Source organism: Notolepis coatsorum, assembly GCF_963971535.1.
Source record: "Notolepis coatsorum genome assembly, chromosome: 6".
Classification (NCBI taxonomy): Eukaryota; Metazoa; Chordata; class Actinopteri; order Aulopiformes; family Paralepididae; genus Notolepis; species Notolepis coatsorum.
In genome coordinates, this window is record NC_140170.1 from 100,281,465 (window position 1) to 100,307,047 (window position 25,583).

General features: G+C 42.9%; 1 protein-coding gene across 1 annotated transcript; it reads right to left on the minus strand.

Moving 5' to 3' along the window:
- Positions 1-244: 244 nt before the first annotated feature.
- ilrun (inflammation and lipid regulator with UBA-like and NBR1-like domains) lies at positions 245-24,069 on the minus strand. The gene is made up of 5 exons (XM_084317668.1): positions 23,789-24,069; positions 22,650-22,804; positions 21,448-21,645; positions 8,689-8,993; positions 245-1,903 (listed from the first exon to the last, which is right to left on the minus strand). The coding sequence occupies exons 1-5, from the start codon at positions 23,944-23,946 to the stop codon at positions 1,868-1,870; spliced, it is 852 nt and encodes a 283-aa protein (XP_084173794.1). The 5' UTR covers positions 23,947-24,069; the 3' UTR covers positions 245-1,867.
- Positions 24,070-25,583: the final 1,514 nt, after the last annotated feature.

Consider the following 25,583-nt stretch of genomic DNA (forward strand, 5'->3'; position numbering starts at 1 on the left):
TCCTCTCCATCGCACACGCATACCCATGTACATTTGTGAGCACACGTACACACACACAACATACGTGCACGCACACAAAGAAGCAGACTTGAAGTCTTCATGATAAAAAAAGAAGAAAGAAGCAAGGCAGAAGAACAGTGTATACTGTTTGGGAGCAGAAGTCACGGCTGACTTTCGGGTACAAATACAGCAGTTCTGAAACACAAGATGCTGGTGACACTTCAAGACAGGCCCTCCGCACAGAAAGAACCCACAACAACACCATCGAGCCCCTCAATAACAATTGCCTTTTTTATGATTTTTTTTTAAGCCCAGAATACGGTAACAGAGATGAAAAGTGGTCGGTGGAAATGACGACACTAACGGACTTCAATCACGACACGGACGTATCCTCTCATCCTCACAAACACCTGGAGCCTACATGTGTAAACAAGACCAACATGAACACATTTTAACAGTATCTTCATTTTTCGTGAGTGTACATAGCGAGCACAATGATGAGAACTTCTATAAAATTTGGTTAACAGCACTGGATGCTTTTAAGAACTTTGGGCGTTCGGGAACAGGGGGGGTTGGTGGGATTGGGTAAGGGGGCAGGAAGAGAGGGGAAAAGAGGCTGTTCAAACTGTGGGGGAAATGCTGGCATCACTCTAAAGCACAACAAACTCAACACACAAAAACCCACTGCTTCCAGAAAGAAATTCACCACTTGTTAAATTCAGAGGTGGTGCAGCATTGTGCAAATCGCAGGAACAGATCATCAGTGCTGATGATACTGATGTCAGGGGCAGGGGTCAAATCTCATATTCAAGACAGCTTTTTCAGCAATCAGAAAATAAAATATTTTGTCTATTATGATGTATCGGACATGGTGTGTGAAGATTGATTTTGGTCGTTTGATTATTAGCACCACCTGCTGGCTCTAACGCAGTATCTTTGCTCTTGAAAGGGTGTGTAGTGTACGTTAATATAGCATATGTTAAAATATCAAGACAATGATGTCAGTTCATCCAAATCATTGAAAACATAAACAAACTACACAGATGAGGTCTTATGGAAGTTATACCAATTTAGGCGTGTATAATACGAGTAGACACCATCCCAAGTAGTATACACCATTTCATCTTCAGGTCAATCCAAATGGAGGCCACACACACACACACACACACACACACACACACACAGACACACAGACATATGTACATCGAGTACACTTAGACATTGATTCAGAAACTACAATCATTCACCAGGCAAAATAGATTTAGATGGCTTTTTCAACTCCTTCACACCTCACTCGCTCAAGCTCACACGCGTCCCTTTGCTTAACCTACTTAAAAAAGGGAGAGTCCACCATAGAAACCGCCAGGTCTCCCCTCGACGGAGCACCTCCAGAGAAGTGTTGCTTGATGACATCACAGATCAACATCTTGGGAGTTCTCTGGATTTTAGGGGGAGACGTTCATGCTCACAAATGCGGCAACCCGTCCACAATCGTAGCCTGCAAGCATGTTAAATCTTCTTAGGGTTGAATTTTCCCTTTAACAGAGGAGGGAAAAGAAATGATAAAAAATAAAAAATAAAAATAGCTGCGTATCTAATATTTATTTAGGATTTACAGCACTCTTATATGAAGCATTCACACGTGTGGATCCGGGTGTTGACGTTCGGTGGGACGTTTGACCGGGGCGGATGCATGTCCTCACACGTCGTTTGTGTTTCGGGGGGGGATGGGGCCGGGGGCTGGGAGAGGGTTGTCAAGAGTCAATAGAAAACAACTGTCCCGTCCCGTCCCCGCCCCCCCCCCCCCAGCATTCAAGGCCTCCCAGACCAAGGCAGCTCCTTGTCGGCCATGGGGTGTCTTGTCGTTCTAGCTCTGACCAAATGGATAGGGTCCATGAATACCCTGAAGAAAGACAAGATTGGGTAAAGCAGTGCTTCTCAAACTTTGGCAGACCAAAATCTTTTGCAACCAAAGTCATGAAATGGGCCAAGTTAAATTTTATATCATGTATCATATATCAATATCATGAGCTTTCAAATTGTGCAACCACTTAACAATAACATTCTACATCACTAACAATAACCAAAAGTGAAGAAAAAAAATAATGAACTGTGCAATCCCTTTGCTAGACCAATAACATACATAACAATACAGTCACTCAGACTGTGATTTTTCAAAAATAGAGCGAAATCTCGCCAAGTCGTATTTTCTTGAATTGGTTTTTGGTTTATTGACGTTACCGTCACACTTGTTTGTTTCCGAAGCATCACTTGTCTTCCTTTTTGTTCCTGTCAAATATTTCTCCATTCTGTTCACCTGACGACACTTATCCTCTCCTATCGGCTGCCCCATTAGCAAAAAGGGCTGCCCTACATTTTCAAAAGCATAGAGAAAGCCGGTCTTAACTAATCATCGTGAGTTATGCAGGTCAATCTGATAGTATTTTTTCATTGTGTGCCTGCGATTTAGAGACCTATTACAGAACGCACTGCATCTATTCTATCACCACTGCGTCTATTCTATCAGTGATGTGTCTATTCTATCAGTGATGCGTCTATTCTATCCGCTCTGCATCTATTCTATCCGCTCTGCGTCTATTCTATCAGTGATGCGTCTATTCCATCAGTGATGCGTCTATTCTATCCGCTCTGTGTCTATTCTATCCACGCTGCGTCTATTCTATCAGTGCTGCGTCTATTCTATCAGTGCTGCGTCTATTCGATCAGCGCTGCGTCTATTCTATACGCTCTGCGACTATTCTATCAGCGCTGAGTCTATTCTATACGCTCTGCGACTATTCTATCAGCGCTGAGTCTATTCTATACGTTCTGCGACTATTCTATCAGCGCTGCGTCTATTCTATACACTGTGTCTATTCTATCCGTGATGAGTCTATTCTATACGCTCTGCGTCTATTCTATCAGCACAGTGTCTATTCTATACGTTCTGCGACTATTCTATCAGCACTGCGTCTATTCTATCAATGCTGCGTCTCCATCTATTAGACTCGGGAACACACACACTTATGCTAGGTTCAGTGTGGACCACCTGAAGCTGGCAGATTGGGGGTGGGAGGGAATCCACATCACGGTATAATGCCGCAAAGTCTATGTGAAAAGGGCTACTGACACACCGTGGGCTGAGCTGAATGAACCCATTCATTGAGAGCGGGGGGACGTGACAGGACGGTTTGTTTATTGTTGTGTGCCACGAGAAACACGCCCACGTCAAAACAATAGTTCAGCACGTTGGTTCCGTGTAAACAGACTTTCCCCCCCGGTCACTTGCGCCCCCTGTTGTGCCTCTGCGCCCCACACTTTGAGAAACACTGGGGTAAAGGGAGATGAAGTTGGTAATCAATGTGTAAGAAATTAATATAACAAATATCTTTAAAAAATTATTAAGCATGATACTGGTGTCGTTAAGAGTCATAGACTATTTACCAACACTACCGTCTCCATCCAACCTCTCCATCTAGTTTACATTTTGCAATGCATGCCGTAGGCCTACAGTAATTGGATTTTAAATTTACTCTTCAAATTAACTTCTAACAAAAGGCAACACCACTTAGATTATGCATTCTAGAAGCCTATATACCCCTGTTTCAGTCCAGTTCTAAACGGAGTGTTTCTGTGTCTGTACCTTTAAATGAAAATGAGCTGTTCCCACTCCCCAACGCTGTGCACCAAAACTGTGTGAGCGATCGAACTAAATCAAACCGTCAACCTAGGCATTGCAGATCAAATATGACTCAAGATCCAGCGATATCAGATCAAATGTATCGCTAATCATTTAGTCAGAAACATATTTAAATTTTAATGGTATTCTTAGGGACAATTGACAGCCCTATTGGCCATTGCAACTACATGGTTACAAATCCAGCAGTTTGCAAGGAAATATCTCAGTCAATGACTCACCAGTTTTACCAGTTTGTCCTCCCAAACGTGTAAAACTATGACACAAATTCAATGAAGTGATAAAGACCATGCTGCGATCAAACCCAAGAGGCTCTAATGAATGAGCTCTAATAAGGTGACGGATTAAGACCCATTCAATTTGAAATGACACATTAGGTCCTATTATAGGGTCATGAAACATACGCAAAGGGGATCACAGAGACTTTAAATTCAGATAAATGCTTCTTTTCTACATTTGTATGTATATATATATATATATATATATATATATATATATATATATATATATATATATATATATATATATATATATTAAAAAACACTATGGGCTAGATCCACAAAGAATGGATTGCACGGAGCAAGTTGCACCCTTACTTATAATTCATTATGAATTGAAAATGGGGGACCCTGATGTAAACAAGACGAAAGTCTTTCTCTGGTCTGCATCCCCTTAACAATTGTGTGTATTGAGCCGTACTGTATTGTACCCATTCTGCAATCTGTTAATAAAATGTTCATTCAATCAATCAATCTGCACAGTGATTGATTGAATGACAATTTTATTAACAGATTGCAGAATGGGTAAATGAAAAAATTTAGGAGCACACAAAAATATTTAGGAGCACAGTGAAAATATTTCAAGTAACAGAGTTTTTTAAATAAATGTATATTTGTACTGTGCGTGCATGTGCAAACGGGAATGGGACACACATCTGTGCAATAGCACATACCACCAAAGTCACTGGCCCACTGTGTGTGTGTATCTGCGTGTGCAAACGGGAATGGGACACAATACAGACATTTGAACTATTAAGTGATTAATGCCTACTGTGGCAAAGTTGTAGCCAACAACTAGGCCTAATAAGAAAGGCAGTGACATTGAACAAAAAGGAGACACTGGCATTACCACCAGGGCCATCAGTAGAGGGGACTGTAGGTGCCCTTTCGGTATACTACCTTTGCTAAAACTGTGTTCTCTGTTAAAGGTGGTAACTACTGGAATAGCCTACCAGTTGTGATTAGAGAGTGCCCCACATACTCCATGTTCAAGACCCATCTTAAGGCAAACCAGAACTGTGATCATTTTTAATCTGATTTAGTTTTTCTGGTTTTTATCGTTGATCTTGATCGTCACCATGCTTTTACCCTAAGCAGGCTATTTATTTATTGAAAGAGTTTTGCTGTCTCCTGGTGTAAATTAGCTCTTGCTACAACCCTGCATGTTTACATTTTGTATTTTGTACTTGATGTTCATTAACATGTGCTGTCCCTATCAAATAAACGATCAAATCAAACTACTGCTACAAAAGTAACAGTGACTTAACTTTAGCTTTTGCCCCCCCCCCCCCCTTTTTTTTTTTCTTTTTTTTTTATTATTGCTTTTGCCCCTTTTATGCATACAATGCCTATGTTTTGGCTGTGTTGCTCTTCTAGAAAAAGAATCCTTTCAGGGTTGCCTATTGAAATACTGTACACCTCCAGTACAGAAACATTGTTTATGAGTTTGCGTGTTAGGTAGACCATTGATTGACGGTCGATTCTGCCAATTACGTAACACTGCTTGCACTCCGGCCGTCCGGCGCTGCAGCTAGGCCCTATTGCCCACCTCTGCTGTTGTGTGCGACAACGACATACGCTACTGCATCAACGTTATGATTAACAAAGCAAGGCATTCGTTTTGTTGCATTAACGACGTTATATTACTATTGCTATCGCTAAATCTAGGTGTTCTAAAATCTATTGCTATTGGTAAGACTATAATAAAGGTGCTCCCATAGTCGAGCGGACTGTACTCGGACTGGACTCCACGGAGTTCTGCTGCTCGGAAAACGCTCGCTCGTCTTTCAGGAAGTAAACAAACAAAATGAGAGCTTCCGATTGGTCATTTGCTTTATTTCCCATGAAACCAGTCACGTCACTCTACTGTGATTGGACCGTTGGCTTGAGTGCAATGTGGGACTTGTAGTTTTTTAACGATTCTCAGCGGAGAAATAAAAAGAACGACTGAGGCTGTAATATGCATTCGCACAACGTGCGAGTAATTGATTTTTCAGGTTCGCACACACATATTTTTAGGGGCATATGCGAGCAATATGGTCGCACTGTAGAGCCCTGAATACACACAATTGTTAAGGGGTGCAGACCAGAGAAAGACTTTCGTCTTGTTTACATCAGGGTCCCCCATTTTCAATTCATAATGAATTGTAAGTAAGGGTGCAACTTGCTCCGTGCAATCCATTCTTTGTGGATCTAGCCCTAGGAGTTGTAGCTACGTGGAACAGTGGTTATATCAGAGGACTTGTGATAGTGACCAAATGTTTTAGGAACTATCACTAATTTGAAAGCCATATGTAAATGAGAAAGCTCTGCACAAAGTACTGGTATCTTTAAAGGAGATGACGTGATACAAACGTTAGTGAACATGAACATTAGTGAACATGAACAACTCTCCCAAATCCCAACAGTTTTGGGATTTGGGAGAGTTGTTCATGTTCACTAATGTTTTTTTGGACTGGCTTAGACCACTCATAAATTGGCTGGCATTCCCCTTTAAGAAATATTATTTAAGCTTTTTGCAGCAATTAAATGCAATAAAACAATTGTATTAAATTGCAATATATTACTGCATTGCTAAATGTTTATCATGGCCTAAATCTAAAATGAAAGTATAAAAAAAAAAAAAGCTCAATGCTATTGGTGGTAGATTTTGTGTAAAGTCAAGGTAGCCTAACCTCTGAGGCAGATGAGCACGCTAGAAAACAGAGTAATTGAATCATAACAATAGTTTTCGTAGTCGACTCTTAACAAAAGGGTGGTCAGAGAACTATCTGGATGTGGTGCAAACATAATGCAGCTAAGAGCAGTGAGTCTTCCCACGTCACAGCAGGCCAGGCTCACAAGATGGCCGTGGCTTTTATAATATACTGACTGGTTTCCTTGTAGACCTTCTCAACAGCGTTTTCAGGAGGCAACATCACTGTTCCAACTGAATATCCAGTCCACAACATTTAAATAAGTAAATAGCGGAACACGAAAACAGCTCACTATATAACTGACACTAAATTGTCTGGTATATTGGCGACTTGTTAACTAAATTTGTTACAGAATCTTACTGTGCAGGCATAGTTTGTTCCTCACCGACAGGTGTAAACATACTATTCGAGGGAACAACCCAGTGAGTGCAATGTGTGGATCGCAGCAGTGAATTGATACAACTGGACACCGTCAGCAAACTCCAGGCTCTGTGGCACCCGTTCCATCCATTCTCTCACCTTCTGGATGTTTCTAAGGACCAGCATTAAGTGGCGCATGCGTGATGTGTAATTGTTTGAAAACATTGAAAAGGTCTATAGTGGCGTGCATGGTGGCAATAGTCCACCATCATAGATCTGTCTGGCATTAGGACTGCAGCGGCATGCAGTGTTAGTAAAGATCAATAGGCATATTATTGTAATACAAACCCCATCTCTCAGCAACTACGTGTCTTGTATCTCGTGACAGTTGAAAAGAGAACCACATCTGAATATTATAAACGCTTTGTCTCAGGTGGTGCAATAACAGGGGAGCTGTGACCTCTAACTGCTGAGATACACTGGAAGTGGGACAGATGTCAAACCGACGCTGAGTAACTTCACTTCACATGGGCCGTGCACGGCACAGAGCTGTGTGTGGCGCTGCTGTTCACATTGGCCGTGCGCGGCACAGATCTATGTGGCGCTGCTGTTCACATCGGCTGTGCGCGGCACAGATCTATGTGGCGCTGCTGTTCACATCGGCCGTGCGCGGCACAGATCTGTGTGTGGCGCTGGTGTTCACATCGGCCGTGCGCGGCACGCAGCTCCACATATGGCTCATGGAGGGGTAGGGATCAAATAGAAATAGACTCTTCTACTGTTATTAATCATTGATGAGTTTTTGGCTCTGGAGGTCTCCAGGGACAGTCCGTTTGAAAGGTCCGACAACCTGTCGGGGCGTTCGGTTACTTTGCCTAGTCGAATGCTTTCATCCTGAATGTCCCCGGAGTTTTTCCGGCAACAGCATAAAAGACAGTATGCAAAGATCCTGACCAAACTCTAATGCTCACTGCAGCAGAGAACGAGAGCTGTGGAGAAGACACTAAATGATGTGCACGTGCCAATTTCAACGTTTTGAGATCCAATTCTAAGACCTCAACTCAAAAGATGCACATGACGCAGTAGCAGTTTTGCCTACAAGATGACGTTGACAGAAAGAGGGTCTATTTTCCCAGCACACGGGACGTGGAGACCATAGAAATAGCATTTGGAGATTCACTCACAGCGCTCCTAAAATACATAAATAAATCATGTGCTTGGTGTGTTTTCTCTAACGTCAACATATACATACATATCTAACGCCTCATGCACTGCCATTCTCCTCCCACTTCCCTTCTGCTTCAGGGGTAAGATGGCACTTCGGTGTAATTTTATAACCCAAATCACTCCTCTGGGCCTTACTTAAGCTTTATAACCAAGATCACTCCTCTGGGCCTTACTTAAGCTTTATAACCAAGATCACTCCTCTGGGCCTTACTTAAGCTTTATAACCAAGATCACTCCTCTGGGCCTTACTTAAGCTTTATAACCAAAATCACTCCTCTGGGCCTTACTTAAGCATGGAGCAATTACCAGCAATCGATACTTTTTTGTAAGGGAACATTTTGCAGCACCAATATTATATTATTATTATTATATTTTATAATTCCACTCAAACTGAATCAGTGGTAAGTGAAGTGAGAAACCTTGTACATACCTGACCATAAGTCACTACTGACAGATTGGCTTGGAGACCATTCGACGCCCTATTTACAGCATTGTGTGAAAGTCCATTTTGATCTTGCTGGATGGGCTCTTGTGTGCCCTCCCAGGCTCCGCCGGGGTCCCTCAGCTTGCCGTCGCTGGCATCGTGCTTGTTCTTCTGCGGTGAGGCGAAGGGGTTGTAGTCGCCCTCCACGCTGCGGTGGGGCTGCGTGTTGAACTCCGTCTCAAAGGAAGAGAGTTGCTGCGTCACACCCAGGAGACCTCCCACCTCCACACTCAGAATCACCCAGATCACGTCTGTGGAAAAAGGCGTACATTAGGGATGGGGGCGTGAGTAATTGATCAAATGGTAAATGGTGCATTTATATAGCGCCTTTATCCACAGCGCTTTACAATGTGTTCCACACATTTTACCCATTCACTCACACATACACACACCAACGGCGGAGGCAACCATGCAAGGTGCTAACCTGCTCATCGGGAGCAGTTAGGGGTTTAAGTGTCTTGCTCAAGGACACTTCGACACGTTGCCTGGGAGGAGCGGGAATCAAACCAGGAACCTCCGGATTACCAGGCGACTGCTCTACCTCCCGAGCCACTGTCACCCCAGACCGTACTTAAGTACTCATTCAACTGACCTCGAGTGGTATTTTCTTTTTTTTAAATCACCAAAAGTGCTCGTTTGTGCCACTGAAACTGAAATCTCGCTCTGAAATCCCACAAGGTCTGTGTTTTTGCAGGAAGACAACACTGGTCACCTGCTGAGCTTGAGAGAGTACAGTGAAAACGTTGTTGCGTTGAAAGCTAGCTTAGCGTTATCTAAAAGATAAAAACAGCCATTTGTGTTTGTGCATTTCCAAATTGTGACAACAACATGTCGCCCACTTTGCATAGCGTTCATAGACTAGTATTGATATGGAAATGCCGCTCCATGAGCGGAGAGACCTGGGCCCTGTTCCTCGTACCTGGCTAACTGAGTTAGCCGGATAACTTTCAGGATAACTTGACATGTCCGACTTTTCGGTTCCTGGAAGCACGTTCGTCTAAATCACTATGGCAACAGATCAAAAAGTTTGAACCTGCTCCAGCGCAGGGTTTAGTTCAGTTAGCTGGATAAACTGGCCGCGTGAATATTAAAGGCAACCAACTTGTGTTCGGCTTTTCTCTGATTGGCCGCGCCCCCCCGCCCCCACGCGCAGGCAAGCGCAGCCGTCCCACGTCCCAAATGAAATCCAAAGAGCAAGCGCGGCAGCGCGGCAGCGCGGGCAACCAACTTCTGTAGTGTTGGGCTGCTGTTCCAACGCACTTGTGTTGGGCTGTGGTAGCAGTGGAGCGTGGAGCGCTGCTGACTGATTATTATGTTTCGCGTTTTTAACAACCAACGGTAGATTCACTCGTCACTGTACATGTATAAACAAAGCCCATACAGTTATGAAATAATAAACACTGTTAGGACTCGCAATAATAAACACTGTTACGACTATATATATACTAGACTAGACTAGACACATAGCCATAATTTAAGATATAGTTTATGTATTCGCAAATATGAGAGCTCTGTCATTGAAGTGGGTGGTGGCAGTGTAACAACGTTCACCCTGATGTAAAGTAGCGATTTTTATTGTTTTGTCATGACAACCCAATTACATAATCCAACATATGTGTAAAGAAACAACATATTCCAGTTAACGGAATATTTTTTAATGATTCATTACGGTATAAATTAGGTTAACTAGAGCCAGCGGGGCAATGCGGTTGTTCATTCACCGGCTTCAGTGCGCCGCCCGCGGCTTGACTCGGTTCAGCGTTCACCCTGATGTAAAGTAGCGATTTTTATTGTTTTGTCATGACAACCCAATTACATAATCCAACATATGTGTAAAGAAACAACATATTCCAGTTAACGGAATATTTTTTAATGATTCATTACGGTATAAATTAGGTTAACTAGAGCCAGCGGGGCAATGCGGTTGTTCATTCACCGGCTTCAGTGCGCCGCCCGCGGCTTGACTCGGTTCAGCGTTCACCCTGATGTAAAGTAGCGATTTTTATTGTTTTGTCATGACAACCCAATTACATAATCCAACATATGTGTAAAGAAACAACATATTCCAGTTAACGGAATATTTTTTAATGATTCATTACGGTATAAATTAGGTTAACTAGAGCCAGCGGGGCAATGCGGTTGTTCATTCACCGGCTTCAGTGCGCCGCCCGCGGCTTGACTCGGTTCAGCGTTCACCCTGATGTAAAGTAGCGATTTTTATTGTTTTGTCATGACAACCCAATTACATAATCCAACATATGTGTAAAGAAACAACATATTCCAGTTAACGGAATATTTTTTAATGATTCATTACGGTATAAATTAGGTTAACTAGAGCCAGCGGGGCAATGCGGTTGTTCATTCACCGGCTTCAGTGCGCCGCCCGCGGCTTGACTCGGTTCAGCGTTCACCCTGATGTAAAGTAGCGATTTTTATTGTTTTGTCATGACAACCCAATTACATAATCCAACATATGTGTAAAGAAACAACATATTCCAGTTAACGGAATATTTTTTAATGATTCATTACGGTATAAATTAGGTTAACTAGAGCCAGCGGGGCAATGCGGTTGTTCATTCACCGGCTTCAGTGCGCCGCCCGCGGCTTGACTCGGTTCAGCGTTCACCCTGATGTAAAGTAGCGATTTTTATTGTTTTGTCATGACAACCCAATTACATAATCCAACATATGTGTAAAGAAACAACATATTCCAGTTAACGGTATATTTTTTAATGATTCATTACGGTATAAATTAGGTTAACTGGAGCTGTGGAAACTATTATCTTAAATTATGGCTATGTGTCTAATATGGCTGTCTCAAACACAAGGACCTGGGGGAGCCTCATGCGCATGCGCGGCTCTCTGCCGCGACTCTCTTGTCTCTCTTGTCTCTCTTGCCGCAAGGCCGCGTGCTAGTGGATTGATTGATTGGCCGTGTGGCCAATCAGAGAAACGCTGAACGAAAAGCTGAACACAAGATGGTTGCCTTTAATATTCACGCAAACTGGCCACGCCCTCGCAACGAAATGCCAGCTCCCTTCCTCACAGATCCCATTATACCATTCTGAATTATGTTTTTGTGCTTCGTTTTTCTAGAGGGAGCTTTTGAAATGTAAAATAATAGACCTAAAATGCTGATAATAAATCATATTCAGCCTATGGACTTACTTTGTCCTAAATAATCCACGTCATAGCTATATGGCGCTCGCGAGTCGCGACACACACTGTGGTTATTTAATAACGGAGCATTGCAAATGTGAATCCCGCAGAGATATTTTTTATGAATGAAACCCATCAGGCTTTTGGCTCAGATTAGTTTCATATTCTCCGCTGTCGGAGCGCCCGGATTGTGTTTCATTTAAGCATAAATTGAAGCGTCTTTATGCGTGGATTGTGGATGTGAATTACGACAAATCTGAATCTGTGGATTGTTGAATTGTATCACTGTCACTCACATGTTATTGTGATATTGTAACTGGGAATAAAATGTCTGAGGAGATGCGCTGTTTGACGGATTTGATGACGTGGACGTGACTTGAGAAAAGTGAATGAGCAATTGCAAGCCTTTGACGTTTTGATGAATGAATTTGAGAAAGTGCATTTATCTGTTCAAGCACTGTTATCTGATGATGAACAAGAGGGTGATGAACATGACTGGTGTCACTGGTATAAACTAGTGATGCACAATATATCGGACGATATGGACGTTTTTTTACACATCGGTATCGGTCCGATATCAAGATATGAACCGATATTTAAAAAAATAAAATATATATATTTTTTTAATATATATACTTGTTTTGGCCTTAAATAGTTTCAAAATATCAGTCATTTCTGAAAATAAGTTACAAAAGTACAAAAAAAATGCGTTTTGGAAAATAGCTCTTTATTTGATGATCATAAAAAAAGTGTTTTCTATGCAGAGATATCGACATCGGTAAATATCGGTATCGGCCAGAACAGCAATATTAATATCGGTTATCGGGACGGTATCGGCCACAATTTTCACATCGGTGCATCACTAGTATAAACCAAAGGTTAATCAATTCAATGCATGTATGGATGATGTCCGAAACAGATTAAAACCTGATAAATTAATAGTGAAACTGTATAGCCTCCAAGCCTCGGGGGTTGCGCCTTGAAAACGTTGGGAACCATGTATTTATATAGTACATGATACCTAAGCGCATACAGTACAGATATCCTCATAAGTATCTATTAATTCGTATCAATTAGATAGTCTTTGGGCTTGTTTTTATCTACTTATTCTGAAAGAGTTGAACTAATTATCTTTGCTAGCAAGATCTCATTTGATTATTCATTCCATTAAGCCTACTGCCAGCAGGCACATTTAAAGAAATATAATCTGATTGATTGGGGTAATGAGGGACTTAAAGTTTGTCTATAGATATGCATTTAACTTGTCTGGAAGGCTATTGAGCCGTACTGTATTGTACCGATTCTGCAATCTGTTTATAAAGTTTTCAATCAATCAATGCCGTTAGAAAATCAGGATTTCTGCGATCGACACATGCTGTCTTTTCAGGTGAGGCGGCCGCGTGCAATTATCCTGAGTATCAAGTCTGGTTTGAATTAACGAGAGTGAATCAGCGTTCGAGGAACAGGGAAATCTTGGTTTCAAACATCGGGTTAATTGAATCTGGCTAATGGGACTTTTGATCGACTTAGTTGAACCAGGTACGGGGAATAGGGCCCTGTTGCGGACAGAGTGGAGGTAATCTAATTATTACAAATGGTAACTGACTGTTTTGACTGACAATACGCATTAAGCATATTGGTGTGCATTGTTATGCATGTGGAGCAAGACATAATAAAATTGGTTGTGTGTGTGTCTCGTTAATATTTTTAATTTTTTTTATCATGTTTTTGGTTGATTTCTTATTTGTTTGTACTACCGGGCAGTCCGGTAGAGAGAGAGAGAGAGGAAGAACGGGAGACAGAGCGGGGGAAAGACATTCTGCAAAGGACGCCGGGTCCGGGAATCGAACCCGGGTCAGCCGCTTCGCGACGCAGCGTGTTACATGGGTCGCCACTTGGGTGCCCAATCTCGTACATTTTTTACCACTTTTCTACATCATTGCCAGTGTATGGGAGGGCATGTGGTCCCATGTTACAGTCATTCCACCATGCTATGGCCCTCACACCACTGCATTTGGCTAACCTTTGTTATGGTTTAAAATGTTATGTTTGTGAGACTTTATACTTGCTAATCAGCAGAAGATCTGACTTCCCATCATACGTTGCTTTATATTGTCTAGTTTACCATATTTATTTCTACATAGCGGACTCTTTGGCAATGCTCTGGAAAACTGTGGGATTTAATGGAACAGCTTCCTCAATCACAGGCCTGCATGACATGTAAAACGTCTATACCTTTTCACATATAATTTAAAACCAATTCATAGTTTTGAAATAAATCACATGAGCGGCTTTTACATAAGGGACCTTACATGCATTTTACTGCATTGCTATGTCGGGGAATTTACCCGGATCAAAGATGTACTCAAATGTAGACATAATTAACGCAGGTTTATTTAGCTTAGTTAGAACTAGGGGTGTAACGGTACACAGAAGCCACGGTTCGGTACGTACCTCGGTGTTGGTGTCACGGTTCGGTACGAGTTCGGTACAACAGAAAAAAAATATTTATAATTATTATTATTATTTTTAATTGTTATTAAAAAAAATTATATTGTATTTATGATCATTATTATAATTATTGTTATTAAATAAAATAATTTTCTATAGGCTTGCCGTGGTAGTCAGTGATACTGGTGTCATTCTGTGTTCAGGCATCCAGAGTAAATTAATTGCCTAGTGCCCCTTTAACAACTTATCCTTGGTAAGTTTCAGTTTCACTTCTAGAGAGGATTTAACTGCACGAGACTGAATACTAGAGAACAGATGACATGTTACAACAATGGCAGAGGATTATTTGGATGTAGCAGTTCAACTGGAGAGGAGCTCAGATGATCAGCCCGAAAAAGTATGTTTCTTTTTTTTATTTGATCAGCGTGAGTCCGGCGGGGGAGAATGTTGTTGTTTGTTGGCGACACGTGTGTGTTGGCGACGCGCGGCGTGTGTGTGTCTTTCCATTGGTTTCATTTGGTTAACATTATTGGGCGAAGAAAACGGAAAAAAAAATGTACAATTGTAATGACCCTGCAGGCTGCAGCTGTTCTAATGTAAATGTGCCTTCCTCCGTGCACTTTCGCTCGCTCTGAAGTCGGCTCTGTGTGCCCGGCCACATGCGCCGTTCTCGCACGGAACCCGCGAGTGCCTGCATGTGCGACTGGTGTGTTTGCGATGTCACGTATTCTTCGTATGGCTGCACGTACCGCACCGTGACAGCCGTACCGTAGATTCGCGGGACGAATACACATACCGTTACACCCCTAGTTAGAACCCAAGAGAATTGGCTTGAGAGACCCGGCAAAACCCCTGGCCGGGGGGTGGGTCTTATAAAGGGCTGCTTGAGACAAGGGAAATGTAGATCTTTATAGTCAGAGAAAGTGGGTGTGACCAGGTGAGAGGGATGATTGGATTGGAGGAGTCAAGGAGGGGGGGGGGGTGAGTTAGGAGGAGGGGGTAAACATGGGTTGGGGGAGGGTGGAGAGGGTTGAAGAGGGGGGGGGGGGGGGTGAGACAAAATGTGGATAAATGGGGGAGGGTAGACAGATTGGAGAGGTGTGGGGGGGGAATAATATGAATGGGAGGGGGGTTGGAATAACTGGGAAATGTTTGAGGGGGGAGGGGATCATTATTCCACAGCTAATATTCTTGTCGTCTCTATTACCGGTTAGAGGTACCGTAGATGCTCATTTATGGCGACACTGAAATCCACGGTACTAGTCCCACTGCCAACTGGTGGAGCCGACTAGAGCTGCGAGACCTTTTGCTTGTTTGTTTGACGTGAGTCGTCTGCAGAGTCCAAATCCCCCAGCACATACCTCATGATTAGCGCTGGGTGTTTTGGGAAAGAATTGTATCACAATACAGTGGGGGGCGACAGTGGCTCAGGAGGTAGAGCGGCCATCTGGTAATCTGAAGGTTCCCGGTTCGATTCCCGCTCCCCCAGGCAGTGTGTCAAAGTGTCATTGAGCAAGACACTTAACACATTGGGTGCCATGCAGTATGCCAGTGCTTCTCAAACTTTTTCTGTCAGGCCCCCCTTTGGCGGACCAAAATATTTTGCCCCCCCCTCGCCACAACAAAATAGTCATGAAATGGGCCATGTTTAAATTTATTGAAATAACACCAATATCGTGACCTTTCAAATTGACAACACCTTCCCTCGCGAGAGCCACCTTGCCTCGCTGTAAAACAGCACTGCAGAATGGTCAGCTCCCATCTCCTCACACAGCGCAGAGAACAGGCGCGCTTTCAGGGGTCGGGTTTTGATGAAATTTACCACGTTTATAACTTCTGTCAAAACCTCATTCAGCTCAGGGCTAAGCTGTCTTGACGCTGGCGCCTCTCTGTGAATTTACAGTGCGTCCATTGCGCGTTTGGCGAGACCCCCTTGATGAGTGCCTGTAGCCCCCTCCTTTTCCCTGCCATGGCCTGCGCACCGTCAGAGCAAAAGCTTCAGTCTAGGGCTGGGCGATAAAACGATAACGATAAATATCACGATAAATTATTTCCTCGAAATAAACATGAAACGTGGTCGCAAAGTTTCGATATATCGATTTTCCAAGTTTGGCTCCGCTCAGCCTCGGCTCAACACACTCACTAACAACAACCAACGTTACGTGATGACGTGCTTACGCACCACAGCTCCAGATGCGCTACTGTTTTGGTTTAGGACTCAAGGCTGGCTATGGCTAATTAGCTTGCACGGCGCTATTTCACAGGTTACCTGCCGAGTTGGTGTGTGTTTTGAATTCTGAGGGTAACTGTTATAGTAGTGTGGGGTATACGGTGGACGTCGTTGCAATGAATTGGGCGGAACAGAGTATTTTAGGGTAATTTTTTTGTAAATTGTCATGAAATACGCCGCTCGGAAACGAGGCTGGCTATGGCTAATTAGCTTGCACGGCGCTATTTCACAGGTTACCTGCCGAGTTGGTGTGTGTTTTGAATTCTGAGGGTAACTGTTATAGTAGTGTGGGGTATACAGTGGACGTTGTTGCAATGAATTGGGCGGAACAGAGTATTTTAGTGTCATATTTATTACATTGTCTCATGAGATACTCCGCTTGTCGGCTAACTGCTAACGTGCGCGGACTGATGACGACATCAACTCGACTCGAGACATTCGCTTAGAAACAACAGGCTGGCTAGGATAACTAGCTTGCACGGCGATGTTTTATATATTTACGTGCCGAGTATGTGTGTGGCGTGAATTCTGAGGCCACGTTTATAGTAGTGTGGGGTATACAGTGGACGTTGTTTCAATATATTGTGTCGGAAGAGAGTATTTTAGTGTCATATTTATTACATTGTCATGAGATATTCCGCTTGTCGGCTAACTGCTAACGTGCGCGGACTGATGACGACATCAACTCGACTCGAGACATTCGCAGCAGCATAAGAAGTTAATTAAACTTGACAGACATTATATCGACGATAATTATCGATATCGAATTATATGAAAATAATTTTATAATTTTATCGCGATAACGTTTTTGGTCATATCGCCCAGCCCTATTTCAGTCCATGTTCTGTCAGGTAACTGTCAATAATTTTGAAGAGCTCATCAGCTGTCGCTCTGTTTTTGACATATTTGCAAAACAGCAGATCTTCACTCAGTGACTGGGAATTTACAAAGCGAACATAGGAAATAAGCAAACAGTCTTTATTGCTGTCAGTCTTTGACAAGGCAACACGCATGTCATCCTCAAGGCTCAACTTGGCCACTTGGCAACACCTTAACTGCTGCATCATGAGATACTTGGTACTCAGCACCACACTCTGAAACTAGCTCTCCAGGTGGTATCAGATGAGATTTCAATGAGTTCTTCCAAGAGTTTGGATGGAGATGTGTCAGGAAGCTGTCTCAATGTTGTCTGTAAAGTTTTTTTTTTATCCAGAGTAACTTGGTAATCCTTTTCTGTGTTTTATTAAATAATGATTTTCAGATTTTGAGAAATGGTCAAACTTATCCAAATATGGTATTTTCATGGAGAACAGTGCAGCTGCAACAGATAGCACTTTAGTGATAATTTTCTGTAATCCAAAAAAAATAAAAAATAAAAGAAATATCTCAAGGCCCCCCCTGTCATGCCTCTGCGCCCCCCATGGGATGCGCGCCCCACACTTTGAGAAACACTGCAGTATCTTTACCACTCTGCCAGTGCTGTAAGCCTATGGAGTGGCTCACCTTCTTTGCAGGGCTAACTTTTTAAATATTATAGCTATATGGACATTACTATGGCCCATTCGACATCGGGTATCTATCGTTCCGGATGTGGGGACGTTATATTTTTCCATTCATACATTGTCGTGTTAGTACCATCGAGAATATAAGTATGTTTTAGACTGTATAGCAGTCATTCCTAGAACGCGCGCTATAGGCCCCGACGCGTATTATACGTTTCGTCCCTATACACGCTATATTAAAAATTTCAAATGCATATGATCGGGGGGGGGGGGGGGGGTCGTTTATGATTCCTTGATTGTCAGTAACGGCTTTCTTTAGTAACACACCATACGTTGATCGGACAGATTGCAATGAAATAAATGGACAATCGAGCTGGAAATAACGTTAGATTCCTCTTCCCTCTGGCCGATGCGTCTGGAGAAAAAAAATTCCAATTATTTGACATCGATCTGCTAGATCCATTTTCCGTTTGTATGACGCAATAAACGCCGAAAGCATATTGATTCTTGCGTCTCGAAAGCGATCCAATGCACTCCTCAGAGAGTCTCCTCAGAGACTCAGCAGCCGCCATCACACCAATCATCACACACATAATAAACCTCTCCATAAAACAGGGACACGTCCCCAAGGACTTCAAAATTGCGAGGGTGACCCCTCTGCACAAAAAGGGCAGCAAATTAGACCCAGGCAACTACCGCCCTGTTTCTATTCTCACCTCCATCTCGAAAGTCATGGAAAAAATAGTCTACGAACAGGTCGAAAAGTACCTAGCGGAAAAAAATCTAATCTACGAATTCCAATCTGGCTTCAGAACATCCCACTCCACTGACACATGCCTTCTCTATTTGAATGACCACATCAAACAAGAGGTGGACGCAGGCAAATACTGCGGCATGGTCATGCTGGACCTACAAAAGGCCTTTGACACGGTCAATCACTCCATTCTGATTGACAAGCTAAAAGCAATTGGTTTTGATAGTCTATCAGTGAGCTGGATGCAATCCTACCTTGAGGGGAGGGAACAGATGGTGGAGGTAAACGGTACCCTACCCCCCCCCCCTCACAGTGAGCTGTGGTGTTCCACAAGGAAGCATACTAGGACCGCTACTGTTCCTAATTTATGCAAATGACATGTGGTCAGCTTGTGACTGCAACTTGTTCCTGTTTGCGGACGACTCAGCCCTGCTGGTCTCTGACAAGAACAAGTTACAGGTTGAAAAAACCCTCAGCTCGGAACTAGGCAGAATCTGCATATGGCTCGCGGATAACAAACTATCATTACACATGGGCAAAACAGAGTCCATTCTCTTCGGTTCAAATAACAAACTCAGCAAGACCGACGGCTTCTCAGTTACAGTGGGTGACAATATTGTCACAAGGAAAGATGAAATTACCTACCTGGGTTCCATCCTAGAGGCTAATCTCTCCTGTGACAAAATGGCATCCAATGTAATAAAAAAAGTCAACCAACGAACTCGATTCTTGTACCGGATCTCCTCTCTGGTAAACAAGAACACCCTGAAGACTCTGGCAGGAGCACTCATTCAGGGGTACTACGACTATGCTTGCACCTCATGGTACCAAAGCACCTCAAAGGCGCTAAAAACAAAATTACAAACATCTCAAAACAAACTGGTCAGACTACTGCTTGACCTTACTCCTAGAACCCACCTCACCCCTGCCCACTTTGACAACCTAGGATGGCTTAGAGTAGACGACAGAGTACAACAACTTGCAATGGGCCTGGTCTACAAGATACACTACACGACCAAGGTACCCATGTACATGTCAAAATACTTCCCAAAGGTCAGTGAATACCACGATCACAACACCAGAGGGAGCTCCACAAATCATGTTAAACCCAGATTCGGCTCAAATAAGGGACTAAACACGTTTCGCAATTATGCCACATCAATGTGGAACGCCCTACCCAAAGCTGTAAAGGAATGTGGATCACTACCCACTTTCAAAACCTCTCTCAAGGGACACCTACGGGAGACTGCAATTCAACACTGGCCCCTGTAAATATCCTAACCCAACCCCCTCCAATGTACAGTCATTTACCTAGTATGGTTGTCAATAGTTCAATGTACAATTGTGTTTGTTTGTACAGTGTCTCCTCCCCCCCCCCTCAATGTACAGTGTTACTTGTTTATACAGTGTGCCCCCCCCCCCCCCCCCCCAACCACCTCCAATGTAAATTACCCAGTATGGTTGTCAATATCCCAATGTACCCAACCCCCCCCCCACCCAACCTCCTCCAATGTACAGTTTCTACGTCAAATGTATATACTCCCTTTTCTTGACTCCTTCTGTATCACAAACAGTACTGTATTTGCAAATCTGGTATGTCATAAATGTATAGATGTAGCAGTACTGACTATCTGTATGTCATGTATGTCATATATGTCTATATGAATTGAAAATGGGGGACCCTGATGGAAACAAGACAAACGTCTTTCTCAGGTCTGCATCCCCTTAACAATTGTATGTATTGAGCCGTACTGTATTGTACCCATTCTGCAATCTGTTAAATAAAGTTTTCATTCATTCATTCATTCACCCGAGGTGTGTATATTGATCCACGTTACAAGATATCTCTGGCGGAGCTTTTCCCCCGATGCACAGAGCGCCACTTTCGGTTTAGAGTGGAGTGTAACTCGTCCGAAATCCACCAGGCGGCAGTTTGAGGCGTTGCAATATCAGACAGGGTCCAGCTGGCTCCCGGAGGCTGCCTGGATGAATTATGAATGCCAATAGCGAATAAAATAAATAACGATCATAACAACGAGTTTACTCGTTGTTGGCACTCAGCGCATGGCGGTTATTGGCAATTAATGTGTTAACCTTTAATTGCTTTGTATTACCCCTAATTGTTGGCACCTTGCATGGTTGCCTGTGTCGTGAATGTGTGAGTGAATAGGTGAATGTGAGGAACAAAACCATTCTAAAGCGCTTTGAATAAAAGTGCTATATATATGCACCATTTACAATAATAAGAATCCAGTTTATGTTCATCCTACGACCACAGGGTAATCTGAATCAAAATGAAAACCAATTTACACTGACCATTTCCTACTGTACTATAATTGTATTGCCTGTATTTATATCTTCTACTATTACCATGCCCATACCTGTACCTCCCTTCCCCCCTCCCCCATGTTGCTATGATGCCTGCATTTCTCCAAGGGGATCAATAAAGGAATATCTTGTCTTAATTTTCAACTACGCCAGAAATCTGACTTAAAGTGTCTCGTGATTTTACGATATAAAAACAAAATCCCACAATACAATAAACTGTAAATATTGGAATATAACCCACGCCCCACTCGTGATGAATAAAACCTCTGCTGTCTTCCTACCTCCATAGAACAGCCCGGTAGCGGTGCACATTCTCCACTGTCCTTGGTACATGCCAGGGGCTGTGGGACTGCGCATCTGCACACTGACATCCGAGATCTCCTGGGGATCTAAAGACCGTACCATGACCATGTTCACATGTCCGAACTGGTCCCCGCCGATGTATTTGAGACAAACCCCTGGTGGCCAAGACTCGGCACCTGGGATGGGCACAGGCATCCGGTTAAAACACACCACATCCCGTTAAAACACACAGCATCTGGTTAAAACACACAGCATCCCATTAAGACACACCACATCCCGTTAAAACACAGCATCCGGTTAAAACACACAGCATCCCATTAAGACACACCACATACAGTTATGACACACCAAGATTCAAGATCGCCTCCAGTTAAGACATGCAGCATCCAGTTAAGACACACAGCATCCAGTTAAGACACGCATCATCCAGTTAAGACACACAGCATCCAGTTAAGACACGCATCATCCAGTTAAGACATGCAGCATCCAGTTAAGACACACAGCAAGACAGCATCCAGTTAAGACACACATCATCCAGACCAGGTAAGACACACAGCATCCAGTTAAGACGCACAGCATCCAGTTAAGACACACAGCATCCAGTTAAGACACACAGCATCCAGTTAAGACACACAGCATCCAGTTAAGACACAGCATCCAGTTAAGACGCAACCCCCTCCAATGTAAATGACCTAGAATGGTTGTCAATATCCCAATGTACAGTTTTGCTTGTACAGTGTTTCCCCCCCCCCAACCCCCCCACACACAACCCCACCCAACCTCCTCCAATGTACAGTTTTTACGTCATATGTATATACTCCCTTTTCTGGACTCTTTTTGTATCACAAACAGTACTGTATTTGAAAATCTGGTATGTCATAAATGTATAGATGTAGCAGTACTGTATCTGTATGTCATGTATGTCATATATGTCCTGATGAATTGAAAATGGGGGACCCTGATGTCTTTCTCTGGTCTGCATCCCCTTAACTATTGTGTGTATTGAGCTGTACTGTATTGTACCCATTCTGCAATCTGTTAATAAAGTTTTCAATCAATCAATCCAGTTAAGATGCACAGCATCCAGTTAAGACACACCACCACAAGACATTAACACACACACACTATGAAGGTCTAGGTTTTTTCTCTCTCTCACACATTACTGGTTGTAGCTCCACACCTGTATTCTGTATTCTCCAGGTCTTTGTGAACTGTGTGTCTGGGGGAACAGACTCCCCTTCGCCAATTGTCACATCCTCGACGAAGGACATGGACGGCGTGTTGACGTTGGGACTTTCAAAGTCATAATATGCACCGATGGCAGCCTGCAGGTTCCTGTTCCAATGGGGAAAGACGAGAGAAGAGAGCATTGTGCGCTGCTGTGGTGAACTCTGCAGTCTTTCTAGTCATTCTGAGCAAAGCGATTTATATGAGATTCTTCATCTATTCATTCATATCAAATTCATTCTATTTTGACATTGCGGCACAGATATAAGAGATGATAATGTACAGTTTCTATGTCAAATGTATATACTCTCTTTTCTGGACTCTTTTTGTATCACAAACAGTACTGTATTTGCAAATCTGGTATGTCATAAATGTATAGATGTAGCAGTACTGTCTATCTGTATGTCGTGATGTTATGATGAATTGAAAATGGGGGACCCTGGTGTAAACCAGACGAAAGTCTTTCTCTGGTCTGCATCCGCTTAACAATTGTATGTATTGAGCTGTACTGTAATCATTCTGCAATCTGTTAATACAATTTTCAATCAATCAATCACGTCCCGGCCATCAATTACTTTTTGACTAGCGCATCTCATGGTTAGCCATGGGGACATGGACGACAACAAAATAATTCGGAACGAACAGCACTTTCTATCAGCCTTCCACGGATCACGACCGATTACGTCATCCCACTAGCTGACTGGTGTCTTGAGTGTTGGGGAATCTTGGCAAAAGCCTCTCACATCACGAACTTATGCGGGCCGTTCTCGGTTCCAGTTTGCAGACTAATATGCAACAACATGGCAGAGCATCTGCACCAATGGGCCTCTGTTTATTTTAGTTAAGTAACGTTAGCTTTTTACCTCACTGCCAGGACAAACTTTGCAGTTTCACTTCCACCCGTGCCAGATACAAATGTAAGCAGCCATTATTACCGTGTATGAATATGACGCTGTACAAAAAACGCCATCGCCACCAACAAGTCGACTTTTTTTTGTTTTTTGTTTTGTTTACATTTTAGGTGTATGCTAAGTGGATAGCTAAGGGTTAGCTCCATGTTACCAGATAGGCCCGGCCGAGCCTCGGACTCACCAGTTGGTCATATCCAGGAAGAAGGCGCAGCCCGCCGGGTTGAGCTGGAAGCCCAGCAGCCTCTGGAACTCGGAGATGAGGACGTCCTTGTCCGTGGTGCCCAGGCAGCTGAACCTCTGCATGAGCTCCGCGTCCACGTCCATGTCCATGCCCTCCATGGCAGGTGTCCCGCGGTGGTAGAGACAGGGGGGCTCCTCTCTTACTTTAGTCCGAGGCCTTGTCCAGCCATAATAATAACCACCTTAACAACAACAACCGCAATACGCATGGCAGGCAGGGGACGACGTTAGACGACGCTACTACACGACCCTACGTCATTTTGCACGAATCACGGTGTGGGTGCCTACGTCATCTGTTGCTATTTGATACCACGTTTTCATTGGTTTGTGATATAACGCTGGGTTGTCATGTTGTTATGCTAAAAAAAAAATGACAAGCCAAATCGATTCTTTCTCTCTCTACTTATACTCAGAAGATGGAACTTGAAATTTGAATCAGGATAATTTAGTTGAGCTTGTCAGAAAATCTTCACAGATGTTTTGAGACATTTGCATGTGTGGAATAAATTATACAAATTAATGTTTTTTTTTAAATTATTGCATTTAATGTTATATTACTGTAATAATACTGTTTGAATGTGTAAAAAATACATATTTCATTTTTGAATTTAAAAGAAAAGATGTGCAGTTGTGCATAACATTTTGTGAACAAATACAAATTGCACTGTGTGTATGTGCATAAAGGTTGTGGTAATCTTGTTTAGGTGATAAACTATTGGTGATAATCAGTCTTTGCTGTTGTGCTTTTTTCACTTTCTTTCCATCTTGAGAAGTCATGCTAAAGGTGGGTCCAGTCCTTTTTCTGAGTTTACCAGCAGCAGGTTCGTGCGTTCGGCAGGTCCTCCTCAACTCATAAAGTCAGAAATGTATCATATCGCTGCTGTCGGGACAAAACCTCATAACTCCATTTTTTGAATTTTTTTATTATTATATAAATCAACTCCGTAGATCATCCTCCATATGTGTGTGTGGGTTTTACAACGTTTAAACAATGGGAAAGCATTAAACCGATCATCTGTCTAAACCTCCTAACTCTATTCACCCTCAAATCTGTGTTAGTTTTTTTCATCTGCTGAAAAGTTGGGTTTTTGGAGTTATGAGGTTTTGTCCCGACAGCAGCGATATGTGACCTAATCATATATATATATATGAAGTGATAGCTTTCGTATGGGCTAGTTAGGTTGTAAAATCAGGACCAATCGGATCCAAGGCAGTGGATTCAATCAGATTATTCAACCTTTCTTTCTTGATGCAGGTTTGAGCAATTTTTAAGAATCCCAGAATGTCAACATCATATTTCTGATGAATGTTTCATGATACTCCTTGTTCATAATAAAGTATGTTTGCACTAGGTGAAGGTGAAACGTCACAAATTGTAAATTTGGGTATTATGGAACTTGCCCAAGTTTACCCCTGGTATTTACCACTGCCATTTCCTGATGGGAAACTTGGAAATGTCCAATTTTACGAGGTGACGTGGACCTGCCAAGCGCACGAAATACCAGTGGCAAATTCTGGCGAGTTCCATGAGTTTACGAGTTGTCCGGAGGTTCCCGGTTCAATTCCCACTCCTCCCGGGCAGCATGTCAAAGTGTCCTTGAACAAGACACTTAACCCCTAACTGCTCCCAATGAGCATGTTTGCACCTTGCATGGTTGCCTCCACCGTCAGTGTGTGTATGTGTGAGTGAATGGGTAAGATGTGAGGAACAAAATTTTAAAGTGCTATATAAATTT

Coding starts and splice junctions, on each gene's coding strand:
- ilrun (XM_084317668.1), bottom strand. CDS start 23,946: ATGGAGGGCATGGACATGGACGTGGACGCGGAGCTCATGCAGAGGTTC. Junction 8,994..21,447: donor TACCGGGCTGTTCTATGGAG/GTAGGAAGACAG, acceptor CTTTTTCCACAG/ACGTGATCTGGGTGATTCTG. Junction 1,904..8,688: donor CAGTAGTGACTTATGGTCAG/GTATGTACAAGG, acceptor GTCTTTCTTCAG/GGTATTCATGGACCCTATCC.